General features: G+C 33.9%; 1 protein-coding gene across 1 annotated transcript; it reads right to left on the reverse strand.

Annotated features, from left to right (window-relative positions):
* Nucleotides 1-198: 198 nt before the first annotated feature.
* Nucleotides 199-25158, reverse strand: LOC140045500 (uncharacterized). The gene is made up of 19 exons (XM_072090433.1): nucleotides 24905-25158; nucleotides 20406-20469; nucleotides 19271-19327; nucleotides 18587-18658; nucleotides 13412-13562; nucleotides 12019-12155; nucleotides 11063-11151; nucleotides 10270-10518; nucleotides 8612-8910; nucleotides 8332-8481; nucleotides 7783-7826; nucleotides 7317-7666; nucleotides 6883-6949; nucleotides 6427-6622; nucleotides 4291-4502; nucleotides 3667-3763; nucleotides 2698-3291; nucleotides 2330-2423; nucleotides 199-2164 (listed from the first exon to the last, which is right to left on the reverse strand). The coding sequence occupies exons 1-18, from the start codon at nucleotides 24955-24957 to the stop codon at nucleotides 2374-2376; spliced, it is 2931 nt and encodes a 976-aa protein (XP_071946534.1). The 5' UTR covers nucleotides 24958-25158; the 3' UTR covers nucleotides 199-2164; nucleotides 2330-2373.
* Nucleotides 25159-25858: the final 700 nt, after the last annotated feature.

Raw genomic sequence — 25858 nt, forward strand, 5'->3', positions numbered from 1 at the left:
TAAAATTTTCTTGGTCAGTTAGTGCCGTGTCATTAGAAACCCGTGTCATCATCTTACGTATATCTGCTCCACTCCATTGAATTTTTTTTTTTTGTAAAAGGTATATTTAGGTCTTGTTACATGGACCTATAAAATGTATAGCTCCATGGTCAAATCAAGAAGTTACACTTGAAAACAAATTCACACAGAATCTTTGAATTATTTGGATAAAATGCAATCATGTCAATTTATTATTTCACATCAAGACGGATAAAACGGAAGAACAATTAAACTCATTTGTAACAACAGAATAAAACATGTTCACCGTTTTATCTCCCTAAACAAAACTCAACCATAACTCTTGCAGGCTTAGTATTATATCTTAGTGAATAGCCTCCCTTACTGTTATCCTGTAACCTTTCTCCCTGGTATATTTCTGAATAACCTCCCTTATTTTTATAAAGAAAACAGATAAAAAAATGCAATAACATTCTTAAAGTATCTGTCTGTATCAGCAACTATGAATTCTAAACATTTTAATGTTTTGTTATCAGAATGTTTTGAGTTCATTTTAGTGACATGATTAATAAAACAAAAATAACAACATAGTAATAAATGTAATAATAATAATGTAATAAAATTTTATATTTAATGTTTCTCTTAATGCTTGCCAATAAAACCAGTCAAATATATCCCCTTTTTGTATTTTTTTTTCAAATAAATAATGAATGTTGGAAGAAAACAATTTTTGAAACGATTATGTCTTACAAAATGATATGCACTTTTCTAATAAAGGGAATGATATACCACCTGTATACAGGGAGACTTACCTGTATGCAGAGAGAACCACCTGTATGCAGGGAGAACCACCTGTATGCAGGGAGAACCACCTGTATGCAGGGAGAACCACCTGTATGCAGAGAGAACCACCTGTATGCAGAGAGAACCACCTGTATACAGAGAGAACCACCTGTATGCAGGGAGAACCACCTGTATGCAGGGAGAACCACCTGTATGCAGGGAGAACCACCTGTATGCAGGGAGAACCACCTGTATGCAGAGAGAACCACCTGTATGCAGAGAGAACCACCTGTATGCAGGAAGAACCACCTGTATGCAGGGAGAACCACCTGTATGCAGGAAGAACCACCTGTATGCAGGGAGACCCACTTGTATACAAGTATTTATCTACCAATTAACCACACGTGTGTGGGACATAATGAATACACAGTTAGAAAGCAACAAGGTTTGCAAGTGAAAATTAAAACAAATGTTGAAATCAATAGCAAACCTTACATAATCTTAATGAACACTTACAAATAATAAATATATCTAAATTTTCATTCTGTTTATCCACGGGTCTTTGATGATACTAGTAATTAGCTACACATGTCCTTATATAAACCAGTTATTACAATGTATGGAATAAGAATGCCAAGTTTGTTTGTTTTGAATTGAAGTTACCATAAAACCCCATCGACTTGTTTAGTCTTTTCTAAAAAAATGTGTGATTTAATAAAACCTCACATTTGAAACCTAATATCAATCAAATGTTTATTCCAGGAGTAATGTAGCAAATTTAATATCATGGTTTGTTTCAATTTCACAACTTCTCATAATTTTATTTCGCCAGTTTTAGCCACTTAAATTGAAATTCATTAACACCCAAATAATGTATCACTGAAAATTGAATTAATACAATTTGAGTTGGGTTTATAAAGAGGACAAGGTAACTTTCAAAAAACTTTACGAATTATCAATATTCATGAATTTTAATTAAATGGATCCAAAATGATATACGCCTGTAATAGCAAGCAACCTGTATCTTTCAATTAGGTGTACATATCTAAATTTGTAGTTTATGTTTGAAACTGGTTGACTCTTGGTACGGTAAAATCTAGAATATAAGAAGACCAAATCATTTCTTCATTCTAAAAAGATAAAAACCTTTCCGAAACTTGATATATTTCTGTACCTAACATCAATGTAAATCTTAGGCTTAGGGGCTTGGGAAAACTACTTCAGTTATCATAAAATTGTCTTTGCATCATTCAATACAGGGCTGCTCAGCTGTCTGTCAAGTGTATAAGCAGCATATTGTATCCAGTAACATTCAAAGTGTACTCCATCAATTAAAACATCACATTCAAGGGGTAGTAACATCAATTAGGGAGATCTTGTAAGTCTATAAAGAAAATTCTTGTTAATAAGCATACTTTTATTCCATCTAATATCCAATAAAGTGAGAAAAAAAAAAGTGATTCAAAGGTTCGAACCCTTACCGATGTTAATATGATTATCAAAATGTAGCTAACCCTCGACCCCTTAAGAAAGTAGATACTGTACTTACTTAACTTTTTTTCCCCCCCCAAGTCATTTTATTTAATACTGCTCTTAGTTGTTTTGTTGGTAAGCTGCAATTGGAGGGTGTTGACCTTGTCCGCCTAAAATTAAACAATAAAGTTTGTTAAAGCTGAAATTATGTTAATAAAATGTATCATGAGGGACAGGATTATTTACTTAAGGGGAAAATTAAAAAGCAATAAGGTTTACCGCAAATAGCGTTAGTGACGCATGGTGGGAATGATTTGGGAGCAAGCGCCACAACGCGTACGTATATGATTTACTTTTTGATCCCAAAACCTTCCCACCATGCACTGTACAATGACGTTCCTTGTGTAATGAAGCTATTTGCGATAAACCATATAACCTGATTACCTTGTTGTTGTTGTTGTAGGTATTGTATATTGCCACTTGGCAACATGACTGTATGTGAATGTAGTTGTCCAGCTGTTCCTCCTCCTCCTCCTACATACATCATGTTAGGTTGCACGTGAGGATGTGTATGCGGACTGGTGTGTACAGTTGTCATATTTGTTATACTATGAGAGGTTGCAGAGTATGGCTGCGGTTGTGGCTGCTGCTGCTGTGGTTGTTGATGCATCATGACCGTCGTTAAGGCCTGTTGTGATTGTGGCGTGTGGCCTTGAATTTGTTGGCTATGTTGAGGGACACTATACAGTAGTAGACCTGGTTGGGTAGGCTGTGATGGTGATTGTATAGGATGTTGTACAGGACTTGGGGTTGGTCTATGCCCTTGTGGAGGCTGTTGAGGGTGTTGGTTTAAATTCTGGTTTTGTGCTGGTTGTACTGGCTGTGGATTAGGATGAGGATGATTGACTGACTGAACCATTTGATGGTGAGTAGCTTGGCCCTGGGGGTGTTGTCCTTGCTGAGCAGACTGGGGATGATGAGGGTATAAAGATGCTTGTTGCTGACCTGGATAGACTTGATTTGGACCTTGTGGTGTTACTGAAATTAAACAAAAATAAACCATAATAAATAATCAACAATTGTTCCAAACTGGTTTCTGTTGTGGTGCTATTTCTTTATTATGCTAATTACTGCCTCTGTGTGATAGGTATACAAGTACTCTAGGCTTTGATTACAGCTCTGATGATAAGAAATATTTTTATAATTTTAAGACATTTTCATTAAATGCCTTTTACTGATTCTCGCTCGTATTGATATGACTTTTAAATATCCAATCTTGTATTTATTATACACTGGACTGCAATAACGACTATTTGATTGAACACTATGATCCTTAACACTACTTTTCCTATAAGTCAAAAGTTGAGCAGCATTTTTTGTAAGAAATATTTCTTGTTTTTATAGTTTACTCACCAAATACTGGAGGATTACCATCTTGCAGTGAATGCATCTGGGCTTGTGATTGCTGTACATTGGGTATTTGATTGGGATGACCTGAACGGTAAGGCAGCTTTGAAAAATAAAACAAACAATAGATGTATACATAGTCGGAAATCTACTCCATTTACAGAATCGGACTTCTAACTAGTAGTCCAAAACACTAGTAAAATAAAACAAACAATTGATGGATACATAGTCGGAAATCTACTCCATTTACAGAATCGGACTGCTAACTAGTAGTCCAAAACACTAGTAAAATGAAACAATTGACGGCTACATAGTCGGAAATCTACTCCATTTACAGAATCGGACTGCTAACTAGTAGTCAGAAACACTAGTTAAATAAAACTGTGAACATTTATTTCTGATATAAATGAAAAGATAAATTGAATACAGTAGCTCGTGGCCGTTTATATTAGTTTTAGGATTAGGTTTTAGGATTAGTGCTTGCTTCATTTATTCTATTGTCCAAACATAGATCTTTATTCCATCTACATTGTGTGGTATAGAATAGCACTGGGTTGTATGGCACGCAATAAGTGCATTATAACATTGTATAGGGTAATTATTTACCAGACTAATAAGTTCAAATCGTACCTTTGGTTGGTGTTGCACTGGCACAAATTGCATTTGGTGATGATGCTGCATTATATGCGGTCCTGGCATCATGTGACCAGGATGGGAACCCGGAGGAAAGGGGGCAACTGAGTAATGTGAAGGGGCAACTAGTGGTGAACCTGTGACTGCTTGAACTTGACCAGATTGTAAGTCTCCTTGTTGCTGAGGTCGTGGGGGCAGATTACTTGCCTCTGGAAATAAAAAAAAAAAAACAATATGATTGAATCAAAACGGTAAGACAATTTTCTGAAATATATTAAAGGGGGATTCGGGGTTTAAAATTGCTTTTAAATATCGTTTATTTATTAAATAAAAAATATTATAACAATATAGACATGTCAGAATGAAGAAGTAATAACGAGAAATTAAAAAAATTTAATTTCATATACATTTTAGGGGAAATTCTTGGAAAGTCTGTTTTTCAGCAGCTTAGGGAAGCTCATTAATATTCATGAGATATTCACAAAATCACGTCATCAGTGAATTCCAAACTCGCGACGTCATGTACGTTGTGTTTGTCAACTAATTTACATCTCTCTCCCCTGTCAAACGACGACCACCCGATCATTGTGAAATACATTTTTTGTAGATTTTCTAAGCTAGGCCTAAAGTGTAATAATAACAGTAGTAGCATTTATTTGAAATTTAATAAAATACAAAATTTAGTACAGATTACGGAGTCATAAATTATATACTATTTTCATACCTCGAATAGTACAGACAGATTGTGTTATTGGCTTCACGTACTAGGTTAGCCTAGCCTAAATAATTTTTTTTCATGGGTGAGAGCCATTCTGACTAGGGATTCCATGCCACGATGGCTACGTTAAAACATTGGGGCCCATCATGGGCCTATTACTAAACGATTGGCCCATAAATAACAAAACTCAGTGAATTCCAAAACCCATCCTATCAACCAAACTCCTAAACAATCTAAACCTAAAACATTCTACAAAATCGGCTGTAAATATTGAGGCAAAACAAGGTCCGATCGCCGTCCGCACGTATGGTGTCCCGATCGTCTAAAGTAGGCCTAAAATAGGCCTAGTTTACTCTCCAAAAACTGCATCAAGCAAGTAGACCAGGTAGTAGGAAGGAGACCTAGCCAATCCGGCCCAGTTAAAAATTGAGCTAGCTAGTGTAGTAGACCCTATGCGAATTGATACTACCAGGCCTTTTACTATAGGCTACACTTGTTAAAATTAGCAATACTTATGTTTACAAATATTCCAACTCTCTCATTCGAGCTATATTATCTATACCATTCCGGTAGATCGAGCCGACCTTCAATCAAATACTGTTATGTATGTACATCGTTCATGTTGTGATTATAGACGGGGTATACTCGACCCGACCAGTTTGGTATTGTATACTGTATCTGCTTATCACGTAACGATGCCAGGCATGGGCAGAGAGAACACGTGTATCGTCGTCTCGCTCTCCTAGCTCGCTCAGCAGGAATGTATACGTTACGCTTCATTGATTTTGAAGGCTTTCCCTAAGTCAGTGCGAAAATCGGCAAACGTAAAGTGCAAACATATCTAATTTTTCACTGTTTTGATGAATTTTCATAGAAAATTGACTTTATAAATGGGAAGACCGACTAAAATTACATCAGATAAGTATAATTTTACAAAAGTAATTGATATGGTTAATGATAACGAGTCGTCGGAAGATTGACCATTTCACAAATTTCCTATTCTGTAACAGTGTCATATCGCCGTAGCTGCACTTGTAATCTGGCCTCATTTCACAGCCTTCGTTCTACTTCACTGGGCGCTTATATAAATTGAAACTTTTACCGTTCAAGAGACAAATATATTTTACATTTTTTACTATTCATTTTAAACCCGGAACCCCCCTTTAATGTTTATTTTATTATTTATTAATTAAACTTCACAAGGCACATACTAAAACAAAGAAGGGAGAAACTAACAAGCTCAATGTTTAAAGAAATTGTAAAACACAAAAAAAATTATATATACGTTGTTACTAAATAATAAAATTAGTAGACAAAAAACCTACCCATTATCAAAAACATTTTTTTTTTAATGTCGATTCTTTAAGAGACATTTAATAAGATGATGATATACAAATTTTATACAAATAACTTACGTTTATGATATTTTTTATGTAAAGGAATTGGAGTGTAAACCATAGGCATTTGATTTAGAACCGCCGTGTATGGGGGGTGTCCAGCAACAAGTTGTGGCATTGCCATTTGCGTGTGTATCGTAGGGCTTTGACTCTGTCGTGAATGTGGTCGTGGCGGCGTTGGTGTTTTACTGAGAGACACTTTGCGTAGCGAGTTCTGAAAATAAAATATACAAGAATAAATAATGACATTCACCTAAAAAATGTTCTAAAATAGAATATTTATTCTATGACATTCATGTCATTTCAATATTTATTCTATGACACCCATGTAATTTCAATTTTCTTGGACAATAAAGAGCTTTGTATTTTGTAAAAAACATGGTTAAAGAAGATACAATTACTAAGTACCATCATGATACAGTAAAATTGATTGTATCATTATCATTATTAACAAATTCATTTACTGATACTTACTGCAGGTGTGAAAGGCTTAGCTGATGGGTTCAAGATAAACTCCTTGGCATTCGGATTTAACTTAAATCTGAAAAAAAAAATATTGAAAACATAATCTATACAATACATTTTGAAATTGGACATGCATGATTTCCAAGCAAATAAATAAAATACATTTTAGTTAAGTCCTAACATATTATACCAAATTTGAAGATTACATTTTATTTTTAGTTCTTAGTAGTTCTTAGTAGTACTCCGGTGCTTGGTATGTTTATAAGTGAAATTAGTACCTGGTTGTATATGTGTTGGTGGAACCTCTTCAAACACCTTTATAATATATATGAAACGCTTTAAAGGATTCACACATGATTATTCAAATATTTATTCATTATTCTTCAGTTCCATGTGATTTCAAAACTATAAAATCTGAGTGAACTAAAAATTAGTATACATACTCTTGTTTCTTATCTTCAGCTATTCGTAGAGGTTGCTGAGCTGCAGCTTGTGGCTTCGGCTGCTGTTGCAGAATTATTTGTTGCTGCTGATTAAGTTTCTGCGCAGCCACTTGAGGTAACTGCTGCGGTGGTATAACCTGCGTTATTGGTGCTTGAGGGTGGCCAGATGGCTGCACATTCTGTATAGGGCGTGTTTGAGATGACTGTAATGGTTGTGCTACCTGCTGTACTGGAGGCTGCTGGTTTGGTTGCGATGAAGCAGCTGGATTTAAAGGCTGCACACCAGGCTTAGGTTCACTGACTTGTGTAGGCCCATGGTTATTAGTTTGTACATTTTGGGTATCTTGCAACTAAAAAAATTAAACATTTTTAAAATCAAACAAATAAAAATTGAAGCAATTCAAATTGACGGTAATCACAATAAATATAAAATGCAGTATAAGATAAGAATCATTTAATAACTTACCCTAAAATTGGCACTAAATTCATTTAATTCATTAATTTTTTGCGCTGAAAAAACAATGTAAAAATTAAATTACAAATTGATTGGCAAATTTCCTGAAACTGATCATTTAGGGGCCTTGGAAAAAAAAAAGCAAAACATGTATTGAATATTCAAATGAACATTACAATATATTCAGGCATTTTGAAAATTGTAGGTGTGATACAAATTGCACTTCTCAGTACATATTCAGATGTGTCATTTGTATCTTGGGTTGTAGAAGTGTAAAGCTTTGTTTACACTATCAAACTTTATCCGACAAAAAAGTGTGATGTGCCCATATATAGTAGTGATATGCCTAATTATGGTAGTGATGTGCCCATATATAGTAGTGATATGCCTAATTATGGTAGTGATGTGCCCATATATAGTAGTGATATGCCTAATTATGGTAGTGATGTGCCCATATATAGTAGTGATATGCCTAATTATGGTAGTGATGTGCAAAGTTTGATAGTGTAAACATAGCATAAGAGCTCAGTTTAGGAGACATTCATTGAGGCGATAGCTTACATTTCTGTGATTTCTGTGGTTTCTTATCATCAGCTTGTTGTGTAGATTCCACCATTGGACTTGGTACTCTGGGTATATCCTTGTTTGGTTGTTTAACCATGTTGGCCGGAGGTCCAGGACTAGACGTTCGTATTGATTCTGGTTTTACTTCTAAAAACAAAAATAAAAATTACTTAAATACAGAAGCTTTTAATTTTTCGTTTCCATTCCTTAATATTTGAGAATGTCAGAGAAGATCAACCACAAAAGTGACTGCTGATGCATAATAAATAATATTTACCTCTGTGAGACACCATATTTCCATGCTGTGAATTGGTTCCTGCCACAACTTGAGCCGCTGATCTTGGCGGTCGGGATTCATATGAAAGTCGTGCATCCTGCGATGAAAGCCTAACATCTTGTGATTGTTGTCTATTGTCCATTCGTGTATCTCGTTCGTCAATGTGCCTAGGAGGCCTTGATATATTCTGCATCGGGGGTCGTTGACCTCCTTGTGTTGGCGTATTAGGTCTGTGAGATGATTGGTTGTAATTCCTCGGAGGTGGTTTTTGATTTGATCGTAAATGTGGTGGCACATATCTATTCGGAAATAACAGGAAAATGTAATACATTATTAAATGCATACTTCTGATACGACCTAAATGCTAAAATGCTTGAAGGTATGTTTTATTTCTGAGAATCTTAGTGTCTTCAACTAAAAATGACTTAAATATTCATAATATATATTATAGCCACTTTTCATTTATTTATGCAACACAATCGGTCAAGGGGTTGCGACAACTACAATGCACTATACAACAAACTACAAAATACAATTATAAAAATATATAAAACAAGATAATTAAAATACACATAAAGAGAACAAAATATTATATACAAAAATTATTTATATTTTTTAGGTCTTTTTGGCAAAAGTGAACTTTATTAAAACTACAAAATGACTTTAAACAGAAATATATCAGCTCTCTATTAAAAAATATCAAATTAAATTTTGTTGTATCTAATTGAACAGTCTAAAAAAAATATCAAAACAGATTTATATTGAATCTTTTGAGTTGCAGGATCAACATAATAATGATCTGTATTGATAATACTGTAGTAGTATTAGTTTGTAGTTTATTGACAACTTCACTTCCGCCACTAAGTCTGTGCTTTGATTGTAAAACAGCTGCTATTGCTCTAAGGCACTGGACTTGGTCAGGTTAATAGCCATAAATAGACGGATACAATTACATGCATATTTATGTATATATTTAAAACCAGTACAATTCATTTAAAATGTATTAGACAAACATTTTTCTAAAGCCTGTTTTGATTAGACAATTTTACTTGCTGGAATTAAAAGCTTTAAGGGTCTTTCACACCTGTTCCGGCATGGTTCTGGTCCGGCGGCGGAAAATCCAATCGAACATTAATGTGTCATTTTCACGCGGCTACGCACATATCGATTGGCGCATAGCCGCTGGGAGCGTCGTGAAAACGAAACATTAATGTTCGACCAGAACTGTGCTGGAACAGGTGTGAACGACCCTTTATGCTTGTCCATATTTGTATTTTGATGTAAGAAATGCACAACCAATCAGCACCCAGGAATGCTTGAGTTTTGCCAATAGATTTACCTTGTGAGGGCATGTGGACACAGTGTGTTGGACGTTCGACTCCTGATCACGAGATCAAGCATTGCTTGTATCGTTAGGCAAGATACTTTACTTACATTTTCTTCTCTCCACACAGGTCTATAAAATTGGTACCCGGTTAGATCAAGACACAACTTTGCTCTGATTACTAGCTGCATTATGGTAGTATGTTTCCATACATATTTGATCCAAAAAAATGACTAGGGTAATACTGTTTCACAATAAGGCGCTATATAAATCCAGGATATTATTATTATTGTAGAAAACAGATTTAATACATGAAATGTTGAATCCTACTTACTTCTGAGGACCTGTATTTCCTTCATTTTGTGTTTTTGGACTGCCAGATCTATTTTGTTGAGATCCTGGGCTCATCCTAGCCTTTGGACGCTGGACAGCACTAAACTTGTCTTCTTCTGTTAAACCGTCATCTAATTCCATAGCAGTACGTTCCTTGTAACCCGTACTTCCTTCAATTTCTGCTGCTAAACGGTTTGCACGTTCTTGCTTCGATCGATATTCTTCCGAATCATCTTTATGTAATACAGTCCTGAAAAAATAATAAACAATTTTGATTAAAAGACTAGGAAGTTTTAGATTTGTGACTAAGCTCTTTTTACACCATCAAACTTTGTGTGACAAAAAAATGTGATGTGCCCATATATGGACATTGATGTCATATCACTACCATATTTGGGCACATCACACTAGTTTTATAGTGTAGAAAGAGCTTAGGAACTAGGAACTAGTTACGTCATGTTGATTATATGTACGAATTTACAGATGATGGAATGTGCTTCCTTACTTGATTCACAGTTTTGGTGAAATTTAGACAACGATAACACAATAATTTAGACAGGCAATGAACGATAAAAACAATATGAGTAGGTCTAAGGTAAAATGCCAATGCCAATAAAAAATTATTTTAAAGTTATTCAGGATTACGAATTAGGAAACGTTTACTACATAACTTTAAAATAAAATGTCAACGTTTCGTAACCATCATGGAACTATTCTCAAGAACAAATGAGTAAAATTAACAAAAAATCAGGATTATATTGTAAAATATGAAGCAAGTAGGAGGTAAAACTTACGTGTAATCTTGTAGAGTTTTATCATATGAAGATTCATACCCAAATTGTTTTTCATTAGCTTTAAACATATCTTCTACACTCCAACCATTCTGTAAAAAAAAAGAAGGGAAATTCAAACTAGGCCTATTTTTACTCTTTTGTCCTTAAGTTTGGTTCCAACTAGAGATACAATGCAAGGACGTAGAATCAACGCAAGCGAGTTGACCAATAACAAGCGACTGTTAGAATAATCCATTACCTGTGATTGGTCAAATGCATTGCATCTCTAGTTGGAATCAAGAATTACTAATAAGCTCAGACAACCAGTAGGAGGTTTTGTTTCATTTACATGATGTAAGATAAGATAAGATAAGATAACTTTTATTGATCCTCAAAAAGGAAATTCATTGCTCGTCATAATAACAAGAAAACACAATAAAAACAAATATAGCATAAAACCATTCATATAAAAACATCAAAAAATACAAGATAAAATTATCTTCTTGACTTTCTGTCGTACTGGATGATACCGGAGGGAATAAAGGATTTGGCATATCGATTTGTTTTCACACTGAGGAGCCTCAATCTACCACTTGGATTAAGTTGGTCTATGATCACTTTGTGAAATGGCAATGATGATTTATTTATTTCATACTCATCCAACAGCGAGTAACCCGCCAATTACAGGATGGATAAACTATTTGAAATTTCACAAGACAAACATATACACAAGATGCTCTACATAAACAAAGACTTATTATTAAGTCTTTGGGAGTGGAGTTGTAAATTGTCATGAGAAAAAAACCCTGACATATGACAGGACTTGAACCCAGGACCCTTAGATTGGTAGCCAAGCATCATAACCACCAAGCCACAGCTCCACTCTGATAATGATGAAATAGAATAGATAATGATGCTGACCTCAATGAATATATAATAAATAATAATTTAATCAAAATAAATATAACTGGACGTACCGTATCACCATCTAAAGATAAATCTGCTGATGCATCGTTGCTTGGCGTCCACTGCTCAAGTTCTCGTTCACCCGCCTGACCATTTGATTTCTTCCCGCTGATATCTCCATCCGTCATGAAACCGGACTGTGAATCACCTAAAACAAATAAAAAAATTTTTATCAAAACTCTTTGAATAGATATAACTATATAAACCAATTAAAAAAAAATAAAATATCAATATATATATCAATAATATTATCAAAAATGGTTTTACTACTCTAAACCCCTTCACTATGCCCTCTCTTAAAATTATGCAATTTGCCGTTAACCATTTATAAATAGCATTTTACCCTATAATTCAACATTTATTAGTTTCTATCAATGGTATACAATAAAAAAGAATGATAATTTATAATGAGAAAATACAAAAAATACCATTAATAGAGGATCTTGCAAGAAGATCCTTGTAGGTTAAAGACTTACATGAACCCCTACAATGTGGTACAGTCAACTCTCCCAATACCGGACACCTTTGGGCCGGCCAAATAAGTCTGGTTTTCCGGAAAGTCTGGTATTCGGAATGTGTTTTTAATGGTAAATATAAATTTGGGACCTTTTGGTCCTCAAAAAAAGTCTGGTATTGGGAGAGTTTCTGGTTTTCAGAGAGTCTGGTATTGGGAGAGTTTCTGGTTTTCAGAGAGTCCGGTATTGGGAGAGTTGACTGTATACGCTTTGTACAAACTCAATAACACATTGTAACAATAACTACTAACTTCATGTTATTAGTGATTTCAATAACAGGATGGTTTCAATTTAATTGTTAATTAGCGGGTGGAAAACCACTAAATGTTTCAATCCTATCAATCATAATTTAGGTCATTATAATAATCGGCTTGCTTAAATTGAGTGTACAACCACATTGTTGACATTGTTATCATTGGAGGTTGATATTGACAAGTCATTTGAACAGGACCTTAACAAATCTGAGTTTATTCAATGATAAAATTGTATAAAAAGAATTTGTAACCATACATTTTAATAACGATATGACATAAATGCTGTTTTTTCTTTTATAAGGGTTACGTAATGTTTTTTGTGGTGATGTTTTTTGTTGTTTTTAAATCTTACTATCCTATCAAGTACTGGTAGAGGCAAGACTTTAATATTGCTAAATTGGTATACTACTTAGCAAGCTACAATTATTAAACAAGCCTATTTGGTAATCAGTCAACTCTCCCAATACCAGACTCTCTGATCAGATTTTTCGGGCCCAAAATTCTTCTTTAAAAAAAAAAAATAAAAATAAAAAACACATTTGGAATGGCAGGATTTTCAAAATATCAGAATTTGCGGAAAGGGTGACCAGTATTGGTAGAGTTGACTGTACAGTATATAATGTAGTTTAACATACTTTTAACAGCGTATTCAACATCAACATCTCGTGCTGTAAGAGATACTATATCTTTGGCTTTAATCACCAGTTTATCTATAACTCTGTCCTTATTTGGTACTTCATTTGTGTTACCTTCTATCATATGTACCACTTCTAATACAACCTCAGCCTGAAAGAAGAATAACAAAATACTGTACATCACCATTTAACATACAGGACACAATTGACATTTGAAATACAGGAATAAAGGGTCTTTCACACCTGTTCCGGTACGGCGCCGGAAAATCCAATCGAACGTCAATGTTTTGTTTTCACGCGGCTACCCGCATAGCAATTGGCGCATAGCCGCGTGGAGCGTTGTGAAAACGAAACATTGATGTTCGATTCACCGGACCGGAACCGTGCCGGAACAGGTGTGAAAGACTCTGGGAAGAAGTTTTAATTATTTGAAAAATGTTTATACTTTTTTTTATTTTATAAGCTACTGTACAGTACCACTACCGTTTGAAAAACTAGCAAAAATATTGACAGAAAATTTACATATATTATAGAAATGTTATCCTTTACATAAATATGAAACAAATACAATCCTCTATCAAACAATACTTCAAAAAAAAGAATAGGGGAATTACAGTATTCCAATTGCTGTGGTACAAGGTGTACAATCCACTGTCATTCTTAAATTGAATAATTAGGAATAATTTGGACATAACCACTTCCACAGGTTGCTATCCTTCTTCCTGTGCTTACATTACACATGACTAACATGGCAACAGTTGCCAGTCTTACAACCAACATATGGTACAGTGTATTGCATTCAGTTTTAGTAAGAATGTAAAGGAAAATGGACAGAAAAGAATGGTTAACTTTCTAGCCCAGTAAGAAGAGTGAAGAAACACAAATTATATTGAGCACTAAATTATAATAAAAATCAACTAATTTTGTATTCAAAATCTACTTTTGAATAATTATTAAAAATTAATGTAGTTAAAAAACTGTTAATATTACTCACTGTTCATATTTTAAATAATTTTATATCTAATTTTAATTCATTGGTAACTACAGAAGCTTTAGTTAATAGGATTACTATGCATCATCATTGTGTTCAGTGAAGCTAATATAAACTGAATGATGCCATTTCAGATATACAGTACTGTAATCATTTTATATTTATACCAAGTCTGTACACATTTCCTAATTATAAAAGAAAGCAAAACAAACTAAACAAAATACGGCTTTACCACGTTGAAACATCGGTTCTCGTCAGATAACCTAAGTTAAGCGACGTTGGGCCTGGTTAGAGATTGGATGGGAGACCATCTGAGAATAGCGGGTGCTGTATACGGAGCTGGGGTCCCGTCAGGCATTTGAAATCAGCACTGCTGACTCTTATAGCAGCCCCTGCATCTAGTATATAGCCTCAGACCTCTGGTCAAGGTGGGCACTGGACGAGAGAAGCCCTTGATCAATTTAGGACCAATCAAAGTGCTTTAAACAGTCCTGGCTTTGTTTGTATCAAACCTGTTAGTGACGGTAATTATCGATGTTGGTTTCGATTGAATAAAATAAAAATAAAACTACCGTACCATAGATGCCTTGTTGATCATTTTAAATACTGACACTACAGTACAAGAATGAAATACACAAAAGGTTCATCATTTTATATGGCACAGTATTTTTTAGAAATCGCAACAATCAAACTAAAATTACACCTGCTGGTGGATAAAAATGACTTCTGCTTCTGTAAAATATATCCTTTTTGTAGAAGGTGGCTTACTTACTGGTTATAATGGGATATAATTCCTCTACGAAAGGAAATGCTTTCTAACCAATTATGAATAGGATACTTCCTAGTCACTTACAATAAGCAGTTGCATAATTGCAAAAAATACATAATTACATAAATTATAGATAGAGAATTCACATCAATATTTTAAGAAATACACCTTGGCAACATAGAATATCCAATGGTTGGGGTAGGGCCACTAAATTTTGTCAAAAACAATAATATTAATATATTTAGAAATCTTGATCCGACACTAACTATATGTTTCCATCAAATTCAAACTTCTCAATGTTATAGTACTACTACAAACTTTATGTGACAAAAAAATGTGATGTGCCCATATATGGACATAATGATGTCATATCACTACCATATTTGGTCATATCATTACCAAATTTGGGCCCCATCACACTTTTTTTGTCAAACTACTTTAATAGTGTAGACAGAGCGTTAACATTGTAAAATTTCATATAAATTTCAGAATAAACATTTCATTCAGAAGGCATCTATCTAAATTCTATGTTGTCTAATAATACCGCATGCAAATCAAGCTCATATACAGTAGTAGGACAGTCAAGTGTAAAATTTATCTACAGCAAAAGTAGGTCACTCATTATTTATTCATTATCTGTAATGTTACATGGTAATGATAGAACAGTGTAGTAATACTATACTATGATCATTCTCTTGCATTTTTCCTTTTGCTTCTCTCGTTCCTGCTCTTTTTTATCTCATTAATTATGTGATAAAACATTGTCATTTTTTTTTAGTTCTCGTCAATCTTTTTTTTCCAGCTTTTTAAAAATAATTAAAGATTTATATGTATCTAATTTAATGGAACAATGCTATTTATAGTTACTATTAGCAGGGCTGCAAATTAACTTTTTTACTTGGTAGCACTATCAAATTTGTATGATGGCTCATAATAATTTTTGGTAGCACCACCAATTTTTTTAGTAGCACATTTTCATCGACAACTAACCCCTTCCCTCAAACCCCATCCGCGCAGATCCGTTTTTAGTTTAGGTGGGGGGGGGGGGGGTGTATAAAAATGAAATACAGTACAACCTTAGGCTGGGGGTCAGGGGGCCGCCAAGGGGGCCGCCAATGGCCCGCTTTGGGGGGGGGGGCGATTTTTGAGTAATTATAGGTTGTTTCAATCGATTTCTGAGCACATAAAAATTCAGCACTGAAGAATTAAATTAATTTGGGTTATGCACATTTAGACACTGGTCCTGATGCGCCACTTATATTCACGCAAGATCTATTATTTTTACGGTACAGAAAGAAATTACTGCTTTGTATATGCGCGTAACCTTTCGTAGCCTACGCGTAAATAGATCGTAGGTCATTGTTCGCTAAACCATGGAGGAAAAAATTTCCTCCATGGCTAAACATATCCTGTAATTTCCAAAGTTTTGTTCGTTGCCATGCCTACGATTTTATAATAATATCTACGCGTCGATCGTACGGTGGTTCGTAGGGTTAGTAATTTGTAAACACCAATGTCATCGCCTTTAGTTAGGAGCATAAACAATGGAAACAAACATGTATTGTTGGCTAATTAAAATCCTATTCCTAGACGTTAATTTTTGTAGCCGCCCTACACATCGGTTGTCCTAATTTGGCAGGACATCCGCTGACGAGACGAAATCGGGCCCTCAGCTCACGCAGAGAGAGTTTCGGCGGCCTACATGATTCAATCCTACCTTTTTAGCGAATTATAAAAACAACACCTTGGCTAGGACACCAACAAAATATATGCAAAATAAATATATATTCCATGTTAAGATTTAACATAGGCCTTTGTAAATTATTATTACGACAAAAGACCCGACCAGAATTTGGAGGGGAAAAACGTGCGAACCGTGGGAACAGTTTAGAGCTGTATTACGTTTCATGTGACGCAAAATTCAGGTACACTGTTTTGTAGCCATCCCCCTCGTACCGAGTAAAAAAAACATGCGAGAGGTTTGCGGTGGTAAAACAGAGTATCGCGTTTCATGACATGTGACCAAAAAACTAGGTCTGTATTAATTACGGTCTTCTGTCGGCAGTCTTTTTGAGCGACCTATTGAACGTTCTGATACTATATTTAGAATGAATTGTTTACGATCTTTTTGTTTGCATGTTTCTGGATCGACTGGACGTTCGCTATATTATTTTTATTAGTTGGCATAGTTCATTGTGTTGGATCGTGTCTCTACGTTTACATTGTAGGAAATTTATATTCGCCGTTGAGAGTAAAAAAACACACACGAATGAAATATTTACGAATAAAAACTATTATATTATATATTTCTTAATAATGTACAAATTGGTCCTCCTCCGCCACTCAAAAATAACACATTAAATAATAATTTTCACACCTTGTTACTTACTAAGAACATCGTGAGGTTGTTTATTGAGGTTTATACTAACGAAGCCAAACAATGTAACCTACATACAAAGCCAACAACGTAGCCTGTTTTATCTACGAAGCTACTTCGTAGGAAAAGTTGCGGTATTTTCTCTGATATATAATTTTCGATAATCAGAATCTGGAATAAAGTATTAAATCTACTGATAAACAATACTGCTGTTTAATCTATATAGTGAATAGATATTATTATATATATCATTAATTACATTATTTATTAATCATGATATAACCATTTATACTGCCTAAAAAATGCTGATGACTGCGCGGCGACAATCCTTTGTATCTACCGCGCCCGCCCTGGCTAACTTCTGTGTACAGCGGTGATTTTCCACGAGGTTTGTGTCGTCCGCGCGTCACACTGTGCTGTGTGTTTGGTGTCCTTTTGTGTGATTGGGTAAGGCAGCATGCAATAAATGGACGAACTTCCAATCACAACGAGTGTAAAATGTTTAGGGGCTTTGTACGCTTGAATGAACCTGACACCTTTGCGGCGGCGGTGACTAGTGGAAACTCCTGAGCCTTCCGTAGTAGAGAGATTAAATTACACAGTGTTTGAAATAGGGAAAACACACCCGACTTCAATTTGAAACAACTCGCACAAGCAGACGATCTTGTCGCGCTATGCGCGACCTATTCTGTTTCTTAAGTCGCAAACAGAAAAATTAGGTCGCAAATGCGACCAAATACCCCTTAATTTGCAGCCCTGTATTAGTACATTGTTACAGACTTACTGATTTTTTGTGTGATTAGAATAGAATATATTTTCATAAAATTGCATTACTAGTCTTAATTTATTATACATTTAAATTCCTCAGAATTTGTTAAAATTGTTACAAAATTATGTTTATTCTTGATGGACCAGAGATTTGAAAATAAACAATTGAATTAATTAAATACAATACATTATAGAGCACTACAGTATAATTATTTGTACTAGAAATACTTTCAATTCAAATAATTATAATGGCAATTAATAAGTACTTACACTTTGACTGATTGTGCTAAATATACCTTCATACTTCTTATCTGATATAACTTGTACTTGAACTTTTATTCCCTGTGAATACATAATCAAACCTCATGAATATTCATTATGTAAAGAAATACCAATTTCACATTTAATTACTTACAGTACGTGACTAGATATAGTATCTACACACTGTACAGTTACAATCTTTTGAGACAATCTCTAAAAGAATACTTAGTATAAATAAATGTTTATAAATTTATTAAAATAAGATATTTGTATTAGTAATATTTGTATTTTGTCTTGTTACTAGGGGGTCCATTTTATTTTTTGGAATGTTACAGTATTTTAATGATTTCCTGTCAGTATACTACTAAAGCCATTAGTAAACCCATTACACATTTTTTGAATGTTTTACTTAGTTACATTAAGTTTAGGTACTAACATTGGGTGGTAGGTCAAATAAATAGGTAAAATATTTTAAGTGGTCAATGCCAAGTATAGCTTCAAATAATATAATCCAATGAACTATAAAGGAATCATAAGGCATCATAATCCAAGCTTGTGGGGTTCGAACACCCTTCCCCCATGAAATTCCCTTTTAAAACAAACTAGCGGAAATTCAAACGAATAGGACTAGCTAGGCTTCTGCCTAAATATACAATGACATTTAAGCTTGCTTAAAAAAAGATAAGAACCAACCTTAAGTACAGCTGCTGTGTGCACAAAGTGTGCATTTGAATATACTCCAGGTACAGCCTATTTAGAAAGAAAGTTACTATTTTAGCACCGTGACACAAGCAAACAGTTATGTCATTTCTACTGTATACCACCAACTAAACCATTTAAAGGGTGTAGCTCAAAGCTTACAATATATGGTTTTTAGTCGCGTGGACGCGACTATAGTTCACTATGTCGGTTGGTCGGTCGGTCTGGTATCACTATGCTTAGCACGCGACTTATGGCTGTTGGCCTTGTTTAATAAAAAATAAATCCAAAGGCAAATTACTGAAAAAATGACAATGCTGTGGGTATCAATATCATCAGTGGCTGGATCTCAATGGAGACAAGTAAAGTAATCAAAAAGCTAAATCAAAAGGATAAAGTAAAACAGCCAGAAAAATTAGCAGAGCTTTCGGGCAACACTGGCCCTTCATCATCGCAACTATTAATTATTAATAAAATATATCCGCTGTAACAACATTGATACTGATTATAGACAGCAGTGAAGTACTGTAGAAATACTGCTGCTACATGACTTTTTTTCTATACACTATATAGATTGTTGCAAACATACACATCTAAACCTGGAGCTACCCTTTAAATGAACTATTGTTAATGTTATTGATATTTATTATGATTTAAATTATAGAGCATCAACCGTATGGAATAATCTTCCTGTACATATCCGTAAAAATTATGACACATTTACTGTAGTCAAGTTGAATTTAAAAATCTTGTATAACTACTGTACATAGTTTTATAGCTTTTACTTATATTTTTTTTGTATCTTTTTCAAATCTGGACCTCTTGGGAGACCAGTACTTGTGTATTGAAAGAGCTATTCCAGAATAAAGAAAGATTTGTATTGTATTTAAATGGAATACAGTATATTTTACTCGTTACTAAATAAACAAATACATTTTACAAATACTTTTATGTTTATGTGAAGCACGAGGGATAGAGGCTTTATGCATTACAGTATGTGCTTAAAATTTATTATCTGAAAATACAGTAGAAATGGAGAGAAAGTTACTTAGTTAGCATGGTTTTGAGGAGAAAGGGCTATTGTCGGTTTATCCAGGTAAGCTAGGCACGAAATAGACTATGGATTTACCTGTGATGAGTGAGACTGCGAGTTTTGTATGGAGCCACTATTGTTACCACGTGGGTTTCGATTTCTGAAAGAAAAAATAAATAAGTTTCTTCATGATGAACAAATATAAATATTCAACAATGGCTTGCCTCACTTTTAATAGTTTGTTTATTAAAGAAAAGTACAGTAACATCTACAAATTAAAGGCAATGGGCAAGCTCTCTCAACCTGGAGGAAAAAATTACTGAAAAAATTACAATGTGGATCAGCAACTGGATCTAAATGGAAATGCATTAAAATAAAGGCTATAATATAAATCAAAACGATAAAGTAAAACGGCCAGAATTAAATTTCAGACCTTTCATTCTTATCTTAGCTAACTGTATTGTCCTTCTTCAGTGCAAGTTTAGAGTATGGTACATTTATAAGGTAAAATTCTAGATTCAAAAATATTTAGCCGCCTCATGAATGCTTCAAGTAAAGTATCAAGCCTGCAATGCTGAATATTTTATGATTGTAATCATGATTTATGGACTCTCTCTGATTTTTATTTTCTCATAATTGTAAAAACATGATGACAGTACCCATAAAAGTTTAAAATTATATTTGATTATTGAATTTTTAAATCTTCAACAATTCTAGAGTGGGGTTTACTCTTTTTCTTCATGGATTTTATTTATAAGAACACAAATATTGTACAATTCTTCAACAAAGACATAACATGTATTCAGCCTGCAATAATTTAAAGAAGGCAACAAATAATACACATACTGCAAACTGTACTGTAGTATAGTATACAGTAGAACACCTTAGGGACACCAAAAAAGTCCCCTTAGTAGTCCCCTGAATAGGGGTTGGTCATACACTCCTCATTCATTTCAGGTGAAAGTGTCCCTTAACTGAAGTGTCTAGGGGTTCTTCACATAAATAGGGTACTGTAGGTTTTTATCAGTGCCATTATTAGTGGTCATAATAATACATGTTCTGTGTGTCTACTGTATTAATTAGCAGAAATAAAAATTAAGATTATTGGGCCTGGAAGGAATCTACCCAAAAAAATGTAAGCCTGGGCAAAATATACTAGTTCTTGGATACAACATGCATACAGCATTATATCAAGTCAACTCCAGTTTTTAATGATCAAAAGAAATAGTGAAAACCACAAACGAAAAGACATTTAGCGTATTACGATCAGAAAATCAATACAAGTAATTAAAGAGCTTCATAGTGAAGAGAAAACCCATTTAAAATGCTTATTGTCATTATCCAACAACCTACTACTATAAACTGTAATAATAGCTAGGAATGTAACTAGACAGAATCAAGGAAATCACTTGGGTAAACACTGACAAATTTCATTTAAAATTTTGTTTAGCAATATTGCTAATCAAATTGATTTTTAAGTCGAGAAACATACAATGGTTTTGTATTGTATTTTATTTTATGCTACAAAATTGTAGAAAATGTGTAGCAAGAAGGTTGTTTTGTATAGCTTTTTGCTATGCTACACTGGCGAAATGTGTAGCAATACAGTTGTTTTGTATAGCTTTTTGCTATGCTACACTGGCGAAATGTGTAGCAATAAAGTTGTTTTGTATAGCTTTTTGCTATGCTACACTGGCGAAATGTGTAGCAATAAAGTTGTTTTGTATAGCTTTTTGCTATGCTACACTGGCGAAATGTGTAGCAATAAAGTTGTTTTGTATAGCTTTTTGCTATGCTACACTGGCGAAATGTGTAGCAATACAGTTGTTTTGTATAGCTTTTTGCTATGCTACACTGGCGAAATGTGTAGCAATAAAGTTGTTTTGTATAGCTTTTTGCTATGCTACACTGGCGAAATGTGTAGCAATAAAGTTGTTTTGTATAGCTTTTTGCTATGCTACACTGGCGAAATGTGTAGCAATAAAGTTGTTTTGTATAGCTTTTTGCTATGCTACACTGGCGAAATGTGTAGCAATACAGTTGTTTTGTATAGCTTTTTGCTATGCTACACTGCCGAAATTATTCCCTGGGTGAATTGTTAAATATAAATGCTATTTAGAGGGTAGGGGTGGGTTGTATTTTTTATTAAAAACTCCCATCTCTTTCCCCCAGTCTTTTTTGACTAAAGCATGCCTGATGGCACTTAAGCACTTGGTGTGTGCATAACAAATGTTATTATATAATATAGTATTCAGCAGAATTTCTTTTTTTTTTCAATATTGAATACAATTACAATTAATACATCTCCATTTTTTACACAATATAACCTCTATTAGTATTAAGGGGACTCCTTCAGAACCCAGCATAGTGTTCTCTTAATAGGGGCCAATATACATGTTTGTTAAACTGAAAATGCCTCTTTAAATAGGGTTTTCCGATGAATATTGTGTCCCAAAAAAACTGTAATATATACTGTAGTGACAGTACAGTAGTATAAAATAGTATGCACTTGATATCAAAATATACTACAATGGATACACAAGACTATTGCATCCCTGAGATAACCACTGCACCGCAAAGACCTAATAACTTGTCGCATATTTAATGAACTACTGTACAGTAGCATCAGTGGATTTTACTGTACAGCATGATTTACTATTTACTAGATTTACTATTGTAACATGTTGTTTTTGTACATTATATTCTTAACACAGTTAACAGTGGAGTGCAATACAATTACAATTCACACACACTCTATGCTATCTCAAACAGTATTGATCTATGATAGAAACAAAGTGATTTTAAATGTTCAGTACAAAAGTACTGTACATCATATTATACAGTGTAGTTATTATGTTTGCGCAACTCAACTTTAAAGTAACTTATATCAATGTCTAATAATATTATTATTAATTAAAATAAGTATTGTTCATTTGTAGCACTTTTTTATATACTGTAATACCGTACTTGAATAAATGCCTCAAGGCCATGCTATAGTTTGTAATTATCATATCCCTCACTGTATCTTCAAATAACTTATAATTATAATGCTACACAGTATACTACAGAGTATGGAACAGACTAGCTAAATATTAACATTCATGAGTATAGCTGCACATTGTACACTGTTTAAAAGGGTGTGGCATGTCTAGTGTTTATATGCAGGGGTACAGTACTTATTTTTAGCATGGTACTTAGATTCACCTATACGGGAACGTTACTGTATATATGTATTACTGTACAGTAATAGTATTTTATATTAATATTTATAGTATCTGTTGTAAAAATGCACAATATTACTTGTTCTTCAGGATAAAGTGCATTGTGTGTCTAATGCAATAATATTTTGTACGCAACAATAAGCCTGAATCACTCTTTAACCTTTTGATTTGTTTTCACTTGCTATGCAATAATGGTCAATCATTTGTGTGTATTATTTACAAACAAGATGTCTAGAAGTCAAGCTATGTGAATAATTGGTATTTAGTTAATTACATCAACCAAGTAACCTTGATGAAGAGAGACAATAACAATTCAAAAAATATTGAAATTTAAAGAATTATTGTAGACAACTGTAGCCTAAACAAAGTTAAGTGCACTTTGATATTATGGATTAAGAATTAAATGTCAATGAACTTAACAGAAAAAAAATTATAACAGTAGGAAATATTTTCATATTTCAGTCAATTTTTAATCCAAATTTTCACTTTCTATATTTTGAGAGCATACTGTGTTTTCTCACACTTTCTCTTTTCTGAATATAAATCTGTATTTCTTTATTATTAAAAAAAAATCCTTACAATAAATGTTTAGTATTTGATGTTTATTTATTAATTTACAATTTACATTAATCATAAATAAGCAACTAACTAATGTTTTTGTGCTGTGAAATAAAACATAGACATTGCACGTTACTTAAACAACAAAGATTCCGCACCCCCCATCAACCTCCACAACGCATGTCCCCAACCCTGAAAACAAATTTTTTTGGCCGATTGGGTCCAAACTTTCCTGGGTTGAAACGGCCATACTTCATTGGCATACTCCCCAAAAAGTTGACTTTTTACCAATAAGCATCTATACTTAATTTGTGTAGGCTAGGTCACAGGTGATGATGGCAAATGACAGGTCTATTATTATTATTAGTATTAATAATAATAATTATATATTACAAGGATCAGGTAGATAGAGGACATTAATTAAAGCTAGGCCTAGTTTTTTTGCGTTTTACTTTATATATCCCACCATCATATAGGCCTAGAGGTATTATAGGTATGTCTCTATAAACAACAAAGTGACCACCATGGATCCACCATGACTTACAACATGCACCAACAACACTGTAGTAGGCAAACCCAATCGATCCTCTTTCCATCAACAAATTGCTAAATAAAATTTAGAGTGATTTTCTTTCTTTTGTTAGGCTGAATGAGTGTAAACAAATGTTATAATTAGTCAATAGCGGGAATTTAATCAATTGTATTGTGTTTACAGACAAATAAGAGTACACTTTGGGTGTTTTTAACCCAATTTATGTTAGGCTAGAACGGCTCCGGTTAGAACTACGTTTATCTGAAAACTGATAGGGTACAAACCTTCCACTGCCTCTCCCCAATTTTCGCTTGTTATGTGGTGGTTGCGTACTCATGCTTCGGATCGCCGGTAGCTACTTCTCAGAAGCACTGGCCTTGCAAATTCAGTTTATTTGTAAATTAAAATAATCAACAACGCATATCGATAACGATACTTGTATTAATATTCACAACTGCTTTTCACCACCGGAGAATGACTTCAAAGGCAATGTTTTTGATCAATCGACAATGCTTTGGCCTTCGACGTGAGACCAAAAGATATGCTAAAGGCCAATGGCGGAACGATATAGGATATTCGTTATGAATCACACAGTGGGGTCAAACTATGTCAATGCATTTTATGTCGATCTTAGTACAAATAAAACAATTTATTGTATTGAATTTTTTTGTTATTATACGCAATTGATATCAACCGTAACTTCACAGTTGCTCGGTGTAGCCTTGCTTAATGTGAAAACTTTGATCTATTTTATCTTATATCAAGTGTGTAGTAAGTGACGTGGCGTACCGTACATACATTTTCACTAAAAAATTGAGATGCAGCCTGCGCGCATTTTGATGAAGAATTGGAAAACGACGAAAAGTCATGTTTTTTATTTCTTGGAAAATATGAAAGCGCCCTCACTCCAAATTATACGCGCGAAAATATCATGCATAATTACGTCATTAATTTAATAATTTTCAATTACAATATAAAATTTAATGACAAAAAGAGAGATCGACGTTTCGGTACCATCATAGAACCATTTTCAAGATCAAGTGAATACAAAACAATAATAATTATGTGCACTAAGCACCAAAGTTGGTGACAGGAAATGCAATTAATAATAATTTATTTGGAGATTACACTTTTACAACAGTGGCACTCGACCAAATGGAAGGTGCATCCAAAAGAAATGTAAAAAAAAAAAAAGCATGATATAGAAAGTAACAATTACAATAAAAAGTCGACGTAGG

The sequence above is a fragment of the Antedon mediterranea genome, chromosome 3 (genome assembly GCF_964355755.1).
Source record: "Antedon mediterranea chromosome 3, ecAntMedi1.1, whole genome shotgun sequence".
Taxonomy (NCBI): Eukaryota; Metazoa; Echinodermata; class Crinoidea; order Comatulida; family Antedonidae; genus Antedon; species Antedon mediterranea.

Bases quoted from the DNA above. Each gene is read 5' to 3' on its own strand.
- LOC140045500 (XM_072090433.1), bottom strand. From the start codon at position 24,957: ATGAGTACGCAACCACCACATAACAAGCGAAAATTGGGGAGAGGCAGT. The intron at 19,328-20,405 runs GTAAATCCATAG...CTTTCTAAATAG, and splicing joins CGCAGTCTCACTCATCACAG to GCTGTACCTGGAGTATATTC. The intron at 13,563-18,586 runs GTAAGTACTTAT...TTCTTCTTTCAG, and splicing joins TTAGCACAATCAGTCAAAGT to GCTGAGGTTGTATTAGAAGT.